Source organism: Lathyrus oleraceus, chromosome 3, assembly GCF_024323335.1.
Source record: "Lathyrus oleraceus cultivar Zhongwan6 chromosome 3, CAAS_Psat_ZW6_1.0, whole genome shotgun sequence".
Classification (NCBI taxonomy): domain Eukaryota; kingdom Viridiplantae; phylum Streptophyta; class Magnoliopsida; order Fabales; family Fabaceae; genus Lathyrus; species Lathyrus oleraceus.
The window spans coordinates 28963756-28980663 of record NC_066581.1 but is presented as its reverse complement, the minus strand read 5'-3'; the positions used below and the strand labels follow the sequence as shown (position 1 = coordinate 28980663).

At 32.4% G+C, this 16908-nt stretch overlaps 2 protein-coding genes and 1 non-coding gene across 3 annotated transcripts; 2 read left to right on the top strand and 1 right to left on the bottom strand.

Moving 5' to 3' along the window:
• The first annotated feature begins 703 nt into the window (after positions 1-703).
• On the top strand, positions 704-2340 carry LOC127132275 (uncharacterized). Its single transcript, XM_051061187.1, has 2 exons — positions 704-853; positions 1123-2340. Exon 2 carries the CDS (start codon positions 1192-1194, stop codon positions 2098-2100), a length of 909 nt encoding a protein of 302 aa, XP_050917144.1. The 5' UTR covers positions 704-853; positions 1123-1191; the 3' UTR covers positions 2101-2340.
• Positions 2341-4627: 2287 nt separating this feature from the next.
• On the bottom strand, positions 4628-8739 carry LOC127132274 (uncharacterized). The gene is made up of 9 exons (XM_051061186.1): positions 8386-8739; positions 8191-8255; positions 7463-7511; positions 6369-6463; positions 5883-5968; positions 5707-5766; positions 5531-5612; positions 5280-5393; positions 4628-5053 (listed from the first exon to the last, which is right to left on the bottom strand). The coding sequence occupies exons 1-9, from the start codon at positions 8570-8572 to the stop codon at positions 4883-4885; spliced, it is 909 nt and encodes a 302-aa protein (XP_050917143.1). The 5' UTR covers positions 8573-8739; the 3' UTR covers positions 4628-4882.
• Positions 8740-12482: 3743 nt separating this feature from the next.
• Positions 12483-12589, top strand: LOC127133011 (small nucleolar RNA R71). Its single transcript, XR_007807011.1, has one exon. It is a non-coding gene; the product is annotated as a small nucleolar RNA R71 (small nucleolar RNA).
• Positions 12590-16908: the final 4319 nt, after the last annotated feature.

Here is a 16908-nt window from a genome sequence, read left to right as displayed (position 1 = left end):
CTATAAATAATAATAATAATAATAATAATAATAATAATAATAATAATAATAATAATAATAGTTTTTAATCAAACGTACATTTTTAAAAAAAAATAAAGATTATACTATCAATATTCATACAAAAAGGTAATATAATTTTAAACATTTTAATATATATTTTTAAAAAAATATTTTAATAATTTTAAAATCATAAATACCATAAAATAGACCAAACATATATTCCAAAATTAATTAGTCATTAATTATTATTTTTTTAAAACAATATTTGATTCAATAGATCTCACTATTTAAATACATCATAATACTATTCTATAAAATACATGTAAAAATATTTAAATAAAAAAATATGGATCCATAAAAATATTTATTTATATTTATCTATTAATTTAAACTTATTTATATTTATAAAAAAATAATTTTTATAAAAATATTATAATAAAAAATTAAATATTATTTCTTAGTTTCTGTATTTTTCTAGATTGGGGCATTGTATAGTATAGTGATGCTTCTTTGGATTTTATTTTTTTTTGTTATGAATAAGCAGTTATATTATGCGAGGAGTCGTTGGTTGGTTGGTTCACTTCGTTCTTCCATCTTTCTCTCTCACATGATCACATCACACCACACGTACTAGTATTAGTAACCGAGTAACATATTAATAAAAGCAACCATGTCATTATCATATATAGAAATAATAAAAAAAGTAAATTAATATATTATTATTATATTATTAACTTTTTCCCTCCCCTTCATTCATTCATCACTTTTATTTTTACCCACTTCAGTTCACTTCTGTTTCCGTTTTCTTTTCTTTTTCGTTTCTGGATCATGTCGCCATCGCCATCTTCTTAAGGTTCGTTCCTTCTTTCCTCTTCCTTTTTCTTTTTCCGTTTTTATTTATTATTATAATTCTGCTTTTTCTTTTTTTTTTTATGCTTTTTTTTTCTTTTAGAGAAGAACACGCATTTTGATTTTTGACACTGAAACAAGTTCACTACTATTTTTTTTATTTTTAGTTTGTCTGTTTCTCTCTTTGATCCTACATTCTATAAATTTGTCTGTACTTTTTTTCTGTTACTGTTTCTTCAATCCAACCATTCTGACATAGGTTTTGCAATTAAGGTAACTTTTACTGTTTTCACTCATTGGGGGCTCCATCTGTTTGTTGAAAAACCTCAAACAAATTTAAGAATGAAGGATTTTCCTACTTGTTTTGGTGAGAATGGAGTTCAAGTTGCAGACTCTTCGTCGTCGAGTGCTGCGAGAAATGCTCAAAACAATATGGTTACTTGTGTTTACCAATGCCGGATACGGGGGAGGTCTTGTCCGATTACGGTTAACTGGAGTAAGAATTTGGTGGGTCATCTTCTCACTGTTGGGATCCATGATTGTGTTTGTAAGGTGGATGTTAAACCGTGGGTTTTCTCGAAGAAGAAAGGTTGTAAGAGTCTCGAGGCTTTTTCGGCTAAAATTGATGTCTTTTGGGATCTTTCTTCGGCTAAATTTGGTTCCGGGCCTGAGCCGGTAGAAGGGTTTTATGTTGGGGTTGTTGTGGATCGGCAGATGGTTCTTCTTCTCGGGGATTTGAGGAAAGAAGCTTTCAAGAAAACGAATGCTGTCCCGTTGCCGTGCGGTTCCGATGGAGCTGTTTTAGTAGCCAAGAAAGAGAATGTTTTTGGTAAGAAGTTGTATGGTACCAAGACTGTGTTTTGTGATAATGGTCAAATTCATGATCTTGTGATTGAATGTGATACCACAAGTGGTGTTAGTGATCCGTCGCTTATAATTCGCATAGACAGCAAAATTGTGATGCAAGTGAATCGGTTGAGGTGGAAGTTTAGGGGGAATCATATAATCCTTGTTGATGGCGTTGCGGTGGAAGTTTTTTGGGATGTTCATAATTGGCTCTTTGGCGCTTCTCTTGCAGATGCTGTTTTTATGTTCAGGACGTGCCTCTCCGCGGACAAGTTGTGGACTAGACAACCCCTTTCTTCTGATGATGCTGGTCTGCTTCAGTGGTCTTTCTCTGAGAGGTTTTCCGAGACCAAATTTCCGGGTCTTGGTTTTTCGCTTATTTTGTATGCGTGGAAGAATGTGTAGAGACGCAGAAATCCGTCATATATTTATTAATACTAACAGTTATCTTAGTGAGTTATTTATTTATCAACCACGTCACTGAAATACAGTTGACTGAAAAGAGTCCTTTAGTTTTGTTTCTTTCAATCCCTGATTTAGCTAATTAGCTGAGATATTTGAACAAATCAGGGGCTTTTGTTTTGGCAATACAAATGGCTGTATATTTGCCTTGAGGTGTTAATTTTATGGTCCATTTCGTTTCAAGTTTGTTTCTCATGCTTTTCAACTTAGTATTCTGATTTACAAACCGGTAGTACATGTCGATATTTTTTTATCAGTGTCTACACATATCTATTAATTGTACACAGTTCCGAGCTGTTGTTTATTTTAACTTTTTTGCATGGAGAATTCATTTTCTCGAATATGTAATGTGGATACTCCTCCAAACTGATAATGCACATTTATTACAAAGTTACGGCAATCATATACTTAGGAGAGCTGAGGGTGAAGAAAACAGTCACTTGATTACAATGAAGGTCAATCTTCTTTCTTTTTTTACGACTATTAGAGGCTTTCTTATATGCTCATTGCTCGGGGAACTGAGATGGTGAAGCTATCATCATGCTTTGGAGGGTTAATACTCCTTCCTTTTCTGCCATTGTTTGAGAATCGTTGTTTTCTTTCCCTTGTCTGTTGTATGATTCTCTGCTGCAGGATTAAACTTGCTAATTAGAAAGAATGATAACTTCTTTTAAGATCGTTGCGCTACAATTTCAATTGTAAACCTTGAAGAAATCTTCTAACTATGCAGGCTATATAGAAATCTTCTAACTTATTTGTATTTTCCTTATCATTCTTTGACATAGTATCTGTTTAAAGTGATGGCACCACTGTACCGTGGTAGTTATTCTTCTCAAACTCCAACACAGTATGCTATAACTTCACACTCCTGCGGATCATTTGGTAAACTTGTTTGTAGTTATGCAAAGTCCCGTAATCACCCTTGTCATCCCAACAGTTTTTTTTTATCCATGCTTATCCCTTAAATCATGAATAAACCAAACTTCTGTAAAACATGCATTATATGTTTTGATTGTTTGGGGCCATAGTCAAATCTTAAATCTTCTAAATATAAGTTGTTAGCATGGAACCCGAAATTATGGGTACCAGTCTTGTATTTTCTTCTGATTCTTGCTATCAAACTGTTATACATGGTTAAGTTCTTGATAACTTGGAATGGAATTTTCATGCAATGATCTCTTGTTTAGTATGAAGTTTGCTGAAGTCATATGTATATCGTTTCTAAGAACGTAACAACTAACAAGAGAATAACAGATGATAGAAATCAAAGTTCAGTGTATGAATCTACTACATTGTTACCTTCTCTTATTTCTCACTTGGACTTTTGGTATTTTAGAGGTCCTGTAATGTAGACAATATCTGCCAACAATTTTCATATTCTAGCAGATTTTCACACTTGATGAGAACATATTTTTTCCCTATCAGCATTAGTTTGAAATTCAAATTGCAAGTATTGGTCACAATTTAGGGAGGTTGATATAGCTAAGATTAATCCTTTGATTCATCTTTTAGCTAGAGTTTTCATTTTGTGAGGCATCTCCCACATGGAACTCTATTGTTAAAACTGCTAAGACCTGCAAAATTAAGGAACATAAAGTAATCTAAGACATACTCTTCTCAACAAACCGAAGATACAGAGTTGATAAGAATAACTTTTTGATCATGATGTTAAAATCCAAAAAATTAAAGAACTACTTATTTTGTTTTTTTAATGCTCGTTTGAAATGAAAATTATGTTCTGTTTCCCAATCAATGTCAGAATAACCGTTGCTAGTCGTGTGTAGTTAGAGATCACGGCTCAAAGAAAAATTTGTATAGTGTGTCACTTGTTCCTTAAAACTAGCAACAACCATATCCCTCCATTTACCTTGTAACAAACAAAGTAATTTGACTAAGTTATTAGAAATGCTCATGTATTAATTAATATAATAACTCGAAAAACATTTAATATTATACTTTCAAAATACTACAACAAACTCTACCTCTAGCCTGTGCATGTTGGCCTATTTATTCTGTTTTGAGTTTGAATCAAACTGCTTTTTTTTTAATTCATCACATGTGGTTTGTCTTAGCCATTAATTAACTTGCTCGCCTCTTCTTTTTTTTTGGGAAGAACTTGGTAACCTCTTCTGCTGCTGATTAATTCACACTCTGTATTGAAGACAAGGGTCTCTCTCATTATTGCTTTAATGGGATCTTAAAAGTGGACCAATCCACCAAAGAAGTGGCACATTTTAAGGTAAAAAAAAAGGACAATAACATAACAGCGTCTGATACGGGTGCATGTCTTGCGGGATTGAGATGGGACTGGAGTGGATACCATAATAAACCAATAATAAAAAGCTGCTATATGCTCCTAAATACTCTAGAAATGGAAAATTCTACTAACAATGTGGCAAAGCTCACAACTAAAGTAATTTTCTCATAGTTAAAAAGAAATATTTATACCAAGTGTAAAAGCACAGTCATGGGAAAAAAGGAAATACAGTGTCAAATCACATTCATTATGAAAGTTTTATCACTATTTTAGAGCCACAATGCCATCAAAACCTTCACATGTCTTTAGATAAATATAAATATTTATGTAAAATGCAGAACAAAATGAATTCTCATTTTAAAACTGAAAATAAAATAAATGAGGAATTCTAAATATGTTGATTAATTATGGTATTGATCTAATAAAGTGAAAAAGTTTGTTAAATAACAATATTCAAGAAGTGGTGCATCACGACGACAATGTTAAACTCTTCAAGGCAGTTGTAAGTTGAGAGAGCTTGTCAGGAGCTCTCTGCTTGTAATCCTTCTCCAACGCTTTGGCTGCTAGAGATTGTAACTGTGATCCTTCCTTATCTTCCTTGTTCTTTCCTTTTGTAAGTTGCGCAATAGCAGAAGTGCACTGGATAAAAGGAGCAAAACTCAGTTTTCAGGCATATAAGTGAATAAATTTGAAAGAAGAATCCGTATAGCACAATTCGTTTAGAAGAAAATTAACAATCTATGAATGAAAATATGATATCTACCAAAGCAGGCTTATATTCAGATAAGAGAACTATGAATTTTGTAAGTTGTTCATGACCACAGAAACTAAACAGTGAAATGAAAGAGAAAGAGAAAGAACTCACCAAGCATACACCAAAGAGTGCTCTGGTATTCTTGCCTCCAGTTAGGTCAATAGTGGATGCATAGTATTTCTTGGCAGTTTGGACATTTTCTAATCCACCAAGCGTATAAAGTACCTAGCAATACCGCAATACCATAGGTGTCAAGATGATGTTTATAACTCTTACCAGGTAAACCTGTGTGTATCTCTAGGATGCAATGCTTAGTTAAGATCAAGATGATGTTAATCTTAATTCCTAAAGAAGTTACTTACATCAGCATATGCTAAGTGATAGAGTGGAACAGTTGGTTGAGCTAATATCACTTCCTCATAGCAAAATGCTGCTTGTTTATACCTGGCAGGAAGACACATTCAATAAACAAAGGAAGATTAATAATTAGCAACATAAATAAATCACTGCTGAAAGAGAAATGGAAAAATAATCTTACATTTGCAAGGATAAGTATACTTCAGCCAATTCCCTCCATGCATCATGATCTGCCATGAATCTGTGAAAGTGAGAAAAATAGTTCAGATATATGTTCTTCTGTCAGTTGTAAATTATAAGTAATATTTTCCTTTTATTTTCAATTTCAGAAGGGCAAAAAATTAACATCTGTCTTACATTTCCAGATATTTATTAAGCCATTCAATAGCGCCAGAAATATTGCCTTGTGCCTTTGCCATAGCCACCCTCCTCTTATGGATGGTCTGTACAACATGTCCAAAAGAAAAGTTATGTTTTCAAAACTCAAGAAAGCCTTGGTGCAGCTGTCATATGACTCGAGACAACAAGTTCAAGTTACAAAATCCGCCTCTTGCACATGCAGAGTAAGACTACAACAATAAATACACAATAGATCCAACCCTCCCCTAAATTCCACCATGGTGGAAACTCTTTAGCATCGGGTTGCCCTTTTTGGTTTTTAGTACTCAGCCGGACGGTCCTTTTTATAGGTTAAAAGTAAATGACATATATCAAGTCAAACTGACAAAACATAAAAAATAAAGTCATTATTATTATATGTTTTGTTTCAGCACATAGGGTAACTGATCAACTAACTGACAGTTCCCCCTCCCAATATTTCCCAGTAAGGTTAAGCAAGTTTACTTGATCAAGAGGGTTATCCTCTAAAAGGCTTGTGTAAGCCTTTTCTGCCATTTCCCATGACCCTTTTGCTTCAAGCAACATTGCATCCAGCCTGCCTGTAATAATTAGTCACCACAAACAAAGTAAACAGAATTAGCAAGAACATGCATATGCAAAATAAACTCATTTGGATTTCAAACTGTTAATGTATTAACATTATATAGCATCCCTCTTGAACGAATGGAAACCATCCATGTTAATCACCCGCCAATACCAAAATTTGTTCAAGAAACCAGAACTGGGCATCAATAATTAGTGAAGGGTGTGTGCAGTTGCGTGTATTTTGGGAGTAAATATTACAATTAGAATGTATTTGGAAAATTATCATAAAGTTGTAGAAGTTTTAAATGTAACTACTACTAGAAGGCTAATTAAAATAAATTGTTTCTTAGCCTAACAGTGACCCATACGTTGCAGCGCAGATACATCATCACTGCCCGATTGTGTGTACCGATTAACAGCAACTCACATAATATAGAAGAAATGGATAAAAATGCACATATACTGGGAAAATAGTGTATTATTTCAGTAAACTGCAAAAGGATGAATATCCTAAAGCCCACAGAGCCATAGAACAATATTCTTTGTCCATAACTACGCAAATCATTTACCCCCAAAGATACTTCTCCTCTATCCTTCAGCCCTTATATAACAAACTCAGCCCTTTCTCTTTTCTCTCTCCTGTAACTAACTTCCCTTTCTCTAACTCTCCTCTTTGGATGACTATAAAAGAGCCTGGGAAAATTGGGCCTACACATACATATATGGTGCCTAACAAATTAAAAGGGATATTTCATCAAATAAGACCAATTCAGAAACTGTATTGCTACGTCTACCTCAACCACTGTCGCATTTGATACCCAGACAACTGTTACATTTGCAGGTCTATCTATCTATAAGATCAGGTGGTGCCACTTAATTTTTTTTTTCCTTCTAAGCTTACATTGATTCATGTGTAGACTGTAGCAAGAGCTGTGTTGATGGAGCTATTCAATCGAGCAACTCAAATCCACAACACAGATAAGGTATAGAAGGCTAAGAAAGTATAAACTTACCAACTCTTTTGCTCTCCGGAAACCTCTTTCGAAGAACCTTTGTACAGTCCTAATAAAGAAGTAAATTATGATCAACTGTCGATTCTAAAACAAGAAGATTTATCATCATATATGAAAGAAACTACTGTAGCAAATACTCAATTCAGGCAACATAAAGATCATGAAGGACAACAAGTTTTCTATATAAGTGAGTAAAGTGACAGCAAAGTAAAACCAAGACTTCAAAGAGCAAACAAGATTTCTTATAAAACCATACCATCTAACACATGCATTTCCCATTACCTCCATATCATTAGTGAGTCAAGTGACGAGCAAAAATATTAGTAGCACTGTTTGGGACAGCTTATGTAAATAGCTTACGACCTATTCATAAGTTGTTTTCAGCTTATTTCTATAGGCTACCAGTGACACTCTTTGAGAGAGCTTATGTATATAGCTTATGACATATTCATAAGTTGTTTTCAACTTATTTTCATAGGCTCTTCCAGATAACTTAAAAAAATAACTTATAACTTATTTCAAAAGCAATTGACTTAAAATATTTCAAAGGAAAAACAAAACAACTTCAAATATTTCAAATAAATATCTAGAAAAACTATAACCATCCGCGCACATGATTCCCAAATTAGCACAGAATAACAAGTGGATTTCAAACCAAAAAAAAAACATCTCAACAAAAGTGAGATTCACATAAAAAACCAATAAATCAATAAAATTGAGATCAAAACCTGAGCAACATCAAGACTTTGGCAATCCATAGCCGCAACTGCAACCTGCTCATACAAAGTCCATTCTGAATCGGAAAAAAAAAACAATCATGACAAAAACTATAAACTATAAACTACAAAATCGATTAGCATAAGATTACTCAAATTAAAGCATAATAATTAATAAAAAAATCAAAATTAGGTTTCAGAAGTAACCTTCGGGACCGAGATTGGATCTTAGTTTTGAATCATTCAAGATGGACAAACCGTGCTTGAGGACTTTATCAGAACGGCGAACCTTGAGTTTCCTGACGAGTGAAAGATACTCCCAAGCTCCTCCACCGCCATTATCGACCTGGATTTCTAGATTGTTCAATTGCGATTCCTCTGTTTTCGTTACCATCTTCGCCAAACTCACAGATCCAAACAACGATAAATCGATTCTCGCCGGCAACACAACACCAGTGGGTTTTAGAATTATACTTGTATGTTGTTAGTTGAAAATTGGAAATATCAGTGCGCACACACTAAGATGCAAGATCATGGAGCGTGTGATTCATCTAACGGATGAGATTGAGCTAAAATCGTGTACCTTTTTTCCGCTTTAAAGTTATCAAATCCGGATCCCACTAAATACGATCAGTATCAAATTAAAATATAAATTAAAATGACCCTTCTAATTTAAATTATCAAAACTCAAAATCGGTTTTTCTAAACAAATGGGCCTCAGAGTCTATTCGGTCTAATTTTTGTAATGTAAGAAAAAATTAAAATAAAAGAATAGTATACTTAAAAATTATTATAAGAATATTATAATATTATCCATTACCCATATTTATTCTTATAAATTTTTTTAGGACTTTATATATAAGATTAAAATATGAATTGAGGTGAGTTTAGGACTTTAGAAGAAATTTTTTTAGGACTTTATAAATTTTTCTAGTTTAATCCGTCAAAATTAATGCAAACAGTTCGTTTATGAGTTGAGTTGAATCGATTTCAGAGATTGTGTTTTAAATAAAAATTATTTTTTAATAATTTTTTAAATATAATTCTTTTAATCCAATTCAAATTAGATATAACGCATCATATAATATATAATAAAACTTATCAACACGACATAACATTTGATAATAATATAAAACTTCACAAACATAAAAATAAAAATAAAATAATATTTAATCTTAAAATTATACAAATTAATAAATCTAATAATACTATTGGATAAGTAATGACATATTAATTTCATATTTTAATTAAAATAATAAAAAATAAAAAATAATTTTTTTTAATATTATATCAATGAGTTGGATCATTGAATTTATAGATTGAAAAACTCAAAATTTAATATATATATATATATATATATATATATATATATATATATATATATATATATATATATATATATGAATTATTGTAGATTGGGTTGAATATTATAAATGAATATGTTAAATAATTTATAAGTTTGTTTAGTTTGATTTATAGGTTCGTGGATACTCATGAGCACTTAGTTACAATCATATTATAATCTATTATAATCTAAAATTTTTAATAAAAACAATATTAGTATGTTTTAGCTACGGGCCATATATTGATAGTATCATTAATATTCAAAATATTTAAATTTCAAATGAGAAATGCTTAAAGACAATAAGGAGGCATATACAAGAAATGAGACGCACAGCAACCGAAAAGTTTATATTCTTTAAAATATTTTTCTATTAAGTAAGGTTTTTTTTTCTTCTTATTGTAGATTATTTTTTTCAAATAATGCATGGCTGAACCTCTTCTTTAAAGGAGAAAATAAAAACTTAAATATTGTACTCAATTTTGTTTTATACAAGATGGCCAAACTAAATAAGTACCAAAGTCATTTTTTAGTTTTAAATAATATATTTGGTTTTGTTTAGTTTAGCATTCGGAATAAAACTCTCTAGGATGTGTTTCTTTCAAAGATTAAAATTATAATTTTGAAAATATTACTCTCGAAAATATTATTATCAGAAATATTTTTCTATATTTATATTTGATAAATAAGTTAAATTTTCCAGAATGTTTGTAAAATATAAGTATAACAATTTAAAATAAAAAATAAAGGATTTATATAAATAGAAATAGAAATAAATGGTAACATCTTATTCTCATGATTTCGTACGCATGCTTGTTTTCATATTTAAAATAAAAAAGTTGATTAATTTCTATTTTTTAATACTTTTAATAACTTATTTTATTTTTCTATTTCATAATATGAGAAAATAAATTTATTAAAATTTTATTTGATTTGATTAAATATATCTATCAAAATTTATTATAGTTTTCATTATTAAGTAACAAAAACATAAAGCAAATATTGAATTTTAAAATTTAATTATAAATTTCAAATATTTATATTTGAGCCATTTATAAAGTGTATCAATGAATTATTTCTCTTTCTCAAAAATATTTAATGCATGATAAAATATATTAAATGAAACTTACGTTATACAAATGAATATTATAAATAAAAATAAAAGTTATTTAATATTGTATTAAATAAATTATTATTTCAGTTTTTTAAATAACACAAATATTTTAAAATAGAGAATACAATTTTAAAATATTTACTCACTCTTCTCCAAATACTTTAAAAAATATTAATAAATTTTAATTTTTCAATATTTAAATCAGTAATTTCATTTTCCCTATTTTATATAATTTTTATATTAAAAATAAAATAAAATATATTAAAATTTTATTGCATTTTATTTCCTCATTTTCAAATAATTAATTTTTAATTATTATCAATAAAATTATTGCATTCAAAATACCGCAATTTATTTTTATCAATAAAATTATTGCATTCTAATTATTGTCACAAATAAACATTTATCACATGTATGATTATAAAATAAATTATATTTAAAGCAATTTTTTATGTTCAAAATTTGTTTATAAAGATAAATATTCGTTTTTAACTAATTAATCAATAAAGAACTATTTTTGAATGACTGACCAATAAAAAATATTGAAATTTATTTAAGATTTATTAAAAGAACTACTTTTTAATATTTATAATTGACCAATAAAAACTATTTTTGAATACATGTTTGAAATTATATACAAATCAATTAAATATTTATTATTTAAATTATTAAGTTAACAATATTTCAAAGTTTTTATCAATAACATCATATAAATAATGAGTTAGATCATGCAACTTGAAATTTTGTAAAAAAATATATTTTAAATTAGTAACAAATTATTTTGATAATCAATATTTTAAAGAGACTTTTAAAATAAATTAAGAACGAAAGTTCTTGTCTATAGAAAAAAAACATACTTATTTCTACCATTGATATTAAATTATAAATTTGAATTAAAAACAATTATTCAATATAGTTGTTTAAAATCATTTTAATAATTTATTATTTTTATTAAATTATAAACTTAAATTAAAATAAATTTAATTTTTCTTTTTTTATTGTTGTTACAAAGAGGGTGTTGTGAAAATGATGTCGGACTTACAAAGTATAATTGGTTTTTTGATCGGTAAGAAACCGACAAAGGTAGAAGAAAGAAGAAAACAATAAGAACACGATGAAATTGTTATAAACTGTTATTTTTTACTTTCTCTTTGAAACAAGATTACAAGTGTTATAGAATAACAAAATAACTTCTCTCACCCTAATTAGGATTTGCCCTTATACAATAATGGGAGACTAGTATGTTATTTATAAGAAAACTAACACATTAACCTAACAGACTTTTACACATGGTCCATACACAAGCTAACTTAGAGAACAAGCTAACTTAAATAATTGGGCATAACAAACAGACCTAATTCGACATGCTAACAATCCTAGTATATTTCGACTACAACATGTGACCAGACTTCAACGACACGCTAAGGTTTCGTCGAATTGTCGAACCAAGAAGCTACCCTTCGACCATACTAGAGTTCAATCCAATATCTCATAAATCTCAACCTTGGAACTTCTAATGTGTGAGTCACACCCTTTACAGGTTCAACGACTGACATGGCGAGACTAGTCATCATATTCTTTATCATTTGATTAAGTTTAGCTATTTGAGCAGTAAAAGTAGTAGTTTTAGTAACTTCATGCACTCTAACTGGCTTCTTCTAATTATGAGTATGGATAACTCTCGAAACCGATCATTTATAAGTGTTGACAGTAATGCTTTCAATCAACTTATAACCTTTTTCATACGACTTTGACAACAATGTGTCACCACTTGAAACATCAAGCATATTCCTTGATAAAGGAACCAATCCATTATAAAAAAAAGTCTCAAGTTGAATGCAGATTGGGATTCCGTGATGGGGACACTGTCTCAATAGATCTTTAAACCTTTCCCAAGCATCAAATAAAGATTCATATCCCCGTTGCCTAAAAGAAGTAATTTCATTCCTCATTTTGGAATTCTTGACAGGGGAAAATATTTAGCTATAAATTTTCCAGCCAAACCATTCCAAGTGGTTGTGGAATTATGCTCAAGAGAGTTCAACAAACTCTCTTGCTCGATCTCTCAATAAGTAAGGGAACAACCTCAACTTAAAGATATCGTTTGATACGCCAGGAATCTTAAAGTTACTAGGCACTTCCAAGAATTGTCTCAAGTGCAGATGGGGGCCATCATTTGCAAAATTTAAATACTGCCAAATGGCTTGCAGCATTTGGAACTGAAATTCTGGTATCAGATATAAGATGTCGAAGGTAATGTTACGACACTGATATCTGCTAACACACAATGGATAAAATAAACAGAATGGTAAAGCGAATAACACAAGCAATTGTTAACCTAGTTCGGTGCAACTCACCTACGTCTGGGGGCTACCAAGCCAGGAAGGAAATTCACTAAAATAGAATTAGTTCAAAGACTATCCGTACACTTCAACAAGTTACAGTCTTTCTCACCTAATCTCTACCCGTGCAACTTCTACCTAAGCACTCTTAGATATGAGAACCCACTCACTTCCCTTACAATCACACACCAGTGATCTTAAACAACAATCCCTTATGAAAAGAAAATACTTTTCAATTACAAACTCTTGATTTTACTTCACAGTTTCAATGAAGAAGACACACTCTTGATCTTGCTTCACAACTTTGATCAAGAAGACACACACTTGATCTTGCTTCACAGCTTTGATCAAGTGGACACACACTTGATCTTGCTTCACAACTCTGATCAAGTGGACACACACTCTTTCTTAACAGCTTTAGAGTGACAAATTACAACCACAAATCAGTCCAATTCAATCATCAATGGATGACTTGAATGACCTACAAGTCTTACGACTAAAACAGACACAAATCCTAGCTCTCTCTCTTTATTTCGCTCAGTCTTGGTTGTGTGTTCAAACAGGTTTTCTAAGTCCCTTTTTATAGAAGCATTGGACGTCATGAAAACCCTAAATATATTTTCCAATCAAATCTTTTTATAACAGCTGTAGAGATCTCCTTGGAAAATAAGCAAATCTGGTTGTAATCCATGATTGAATGCGCCAGCTAGCCATATATTCAATCATCCGATGATTGCCATTAATTGTGCAATCACAAAACACCAGACATTCATACTGAATGTTCTGTGTACAGGATGTCATGACATCGGGTCTGACATCCTGGAAAAATCCTGCATAATCCAACTTCCTTTTATAGCTGGTACAGCCATATCAGATACCATGACATTGTGTATGTCATCTGAAACAATCCTGCATGAACATGTCTTCCATATAAGCTCCAGCAGGTACAACCAATATCAGAAGCCTTGTCATTGTATGTGGCATTCTGAAACAATCCTGCTTGCACATGTTCTTTAACTCCAGCAGGTACATAGGATATCTCATGTTAAGACATCACACATGACATCTTGTGAACACTCTTTGTTTTACCAAAATTGCTGCCAACACTTAGAATCAACAAACTCCCCCTTTGGCAAATTTTGGCTAAAACATATATCTGTCCTTTTTGTTCACAAGGCAAACTATCAGCAGTTAAACAACATAACAGAAGTTTAATCAGTAGCAGAAGCAAAACAATTACTAGCTATGGCTACTAGTAATACACACATGCACAAGGGTACTTCTCATCCCCCTAAATCTGTGCAACAATCAACAGAATTACTAGTTATGGATGCAACTAGTAAGACACACAAATGCACAGTGCACAAGGGTACTTCTTCTCCCCCCTAAATTTGTGCATGCAACAACCATAACAGCTACTGAACTCCAGTATCTGTACCAGCCAGAATGTCATACTGACATCTGCACCTGTGCACCATATCAGACATCCTCTTTGACATCTGGAAACAGAACAACAGAAACATTCTGTTTTAACACCTGTGCACTTCTTCCAATAATAGTTGTCCTTCTGTCCAGCCACATACAACTTCCATATCAGCACTTCTCCCCCTTTTTAGTCAAAATTGACCAAAGGTGACCAATTAGACAAAATAAATGTCTATTAGCCTAGCAGAGAATGTTAGAACAGATGTTATAACATTAAGCATGTTAAAACAAAAAGTCAGGAAGTACACACCATCATTAAACACAGCTGTAATAGCTGGAATAATGAACAAAACCAAGGAACTCATTAAGAGCCCTAAATATTACATAACAGGCATCAAGAGGACTACCACAAAATACAAAAACAAAAACCAATCAAGACAACAACCTTTCAAACAGCAGCCCAGCTTCCACCACACCTCCCAGTCTTCAATTCAGGCAGGAACCATTAGTCAGAAGAAGAAGTATCACCTTCACCTTCATCTTCATCTTCACCTGCACCTTCAGAGTCTTCTGAGCTTTCAGAACTGGATTGGGATCTTGTATTTGAGTCCTTTCCAGCCTTTTTTATGTCTTCCTTTTCCAAGCTACAGATGAGAACTTCTAACGCTTCTTTTCTGGCCTTGGCCACCCTTATACCATTGTCCAATTCTTTGCAGGTCTCTTTTAGTTGGTCAATCAGGCTTCCTTTAGATGTAGACTCCCTTCTGGCAGATGTCATGACATCATTGACATGACTTCCCTCAAACAGCCTGTAATGAATGGACAGAGGGGATTTTCTCCTGCTTGGAATGTCACTTGTGCTCAGAATCCCTGGTTGTTGGCTCAGGATAATGCCACAAATAAGGGAGGGGAAGGCAATGGGTAACTTCACAGCATTTGTAGAAGCATGTCTAATGGTTTGTTCAAATATGAACTTGCCAAAATCATAGTTAACCCTTGTTCCAATAGCATGAATGATTCTTCCAAAATTGATGGAGATAGTAGAGGCATGATTAGTAGGAATCCAATTAGCTAAGCCAATCTTGTGCATGATGGCATATTTAACACTGAGCTTTCCAGCTGATAAGTGATTTCTACTAGGTCATTCCTTAACTTGGCCAGCTGTGATAACCCTACAGACCTCATTGTCTGTGGTTTCTAGGTCTACTCCTCCATCAATTCCTCTTCCTAGGAACTTGTTGATGACACTTGGTGAGAATTTCACACATTTGCCTCTTACAAATACCTTGCAAAACTCCCTGTTGTTCTTATCATGAATATCCTCAGGGATATTAACAATAAACTCTTTAACCAACCCCTCATAGCATTGGGGTAGAGTTACCACAGTCTTCATGAGTCCAGCATTTTTTATCAGCTCAATAACCTCTTTTACCTCTACAGCTTCTTGTCCAAGTTCTCTTTCAATGGCTACTCTTCTCTGAATGACATATTTCCACTTTGCTGCTCCATCTTCCAAATGAAAGGAGATATTGTCTAGATGAACAGCAGCAGCCTTGCCAGGAGATTTCTGAACAGCCTGCCTTTTTGCAAGGGAGATGTCTGGAACATCGTCTTTAAAATCCTCCTCAGAGTCAGAGCTGTCTCTTTCTTTTCTTTTCCCAACCTCAACCTTGCTCCAGGGTTTTGAGGGTCCTATTCCTGCAGTCTTTTTCACTATAGTAGCTCTCATTTTAGCCATACTTTTCCCTTTCTTAGTTCTCAGTTTCTCAACTACGCTAGGTTTAACCAAATGAACCAAAGGCTCATCCTCTCCTTCAGTGCTTTCTTCCTCTAGATCAATAATATTTTCTTGAGGCACATTTTGTTTCTTGCTAGGTAGGGTTTTACCTATAGAGCAAAGCCCTTCAGCAGCCACCTCTTTTTATGATCTAGATGAATCATCATCTTTATCAGCATGGGGTTCTCCCTCAGGAGAGGGTTCCCTTCTGGACATAGGGGTAGAGACCCCTTCAACTTTATGTCCTTCACTCAGAATTCTAGTAACCAGTCTCCTTATAGCGCGATCAGTGTAATACATGTCTTTAGGAAGAGAGGAGTTACCAGAGGTATTACCTTGCTTATCTCCAGCATTGGAGGAGGTACCTGTGGTGTCGCCCGATATCATGCACAGAGGAGTGGCGTCCATTACATCTTCATCTACAAACTCCATAGATGAAGTTTTTGCATGTTGGGAGGATTTGGAGCCAGATGATGATGGATGTTGAGACATGTTGTAGGACTTTTGAGGAAGGTTTCTTTGCCCTAGCTGAGCTTTTCTTAGAAGTTGAATGGAAATGGCGATTGCTGAGTTTAGGTAGCGTGTGCTAAGGGAATAAATACTATTTTTAAAGCTTGGGAATGATTTATCATTAATGTGGCTCTTTCTTTTAAAAGGGCAGACATTATTTTCATTTCTTTTATTTTTTCTTTTTAATTGCCATAATTTCTCAAGAGTCCAAATCCCTAAT

Excerpts from the sequence above, each read along its gene's own strand:
- LOC127132275 (XM_051061187.1), top strand. The coding sequence starts at position 1,192 with ATGAAGGATTTTCCTACTTGTTTTGGTGAGAATGGAGTTCAAGTTGCA.
- LOC127132274 (XM_051061186.1), bottom strand. The coding sequence starts at position 8,572 with ATGGTAACGAAAACAGAGGAATCGCAATTGAACAATCTAGAAATCCAG. Across the intron at positions 5,767-5,882 it reads CTTAATAAATATCTGGAAAT|ATTCATGGCAGATCATGATG; the intron begins GTAAGACAGATG and ends TCACTTTCACAG. Across the intron at positions 5,054-5,279 it reads CACTCTTTGGTGTATGCTTG|TGCACTTCTGCTATTGCGCA; the intron begins GTGAGTTCTTTC and ends CCTTTTATCCAG.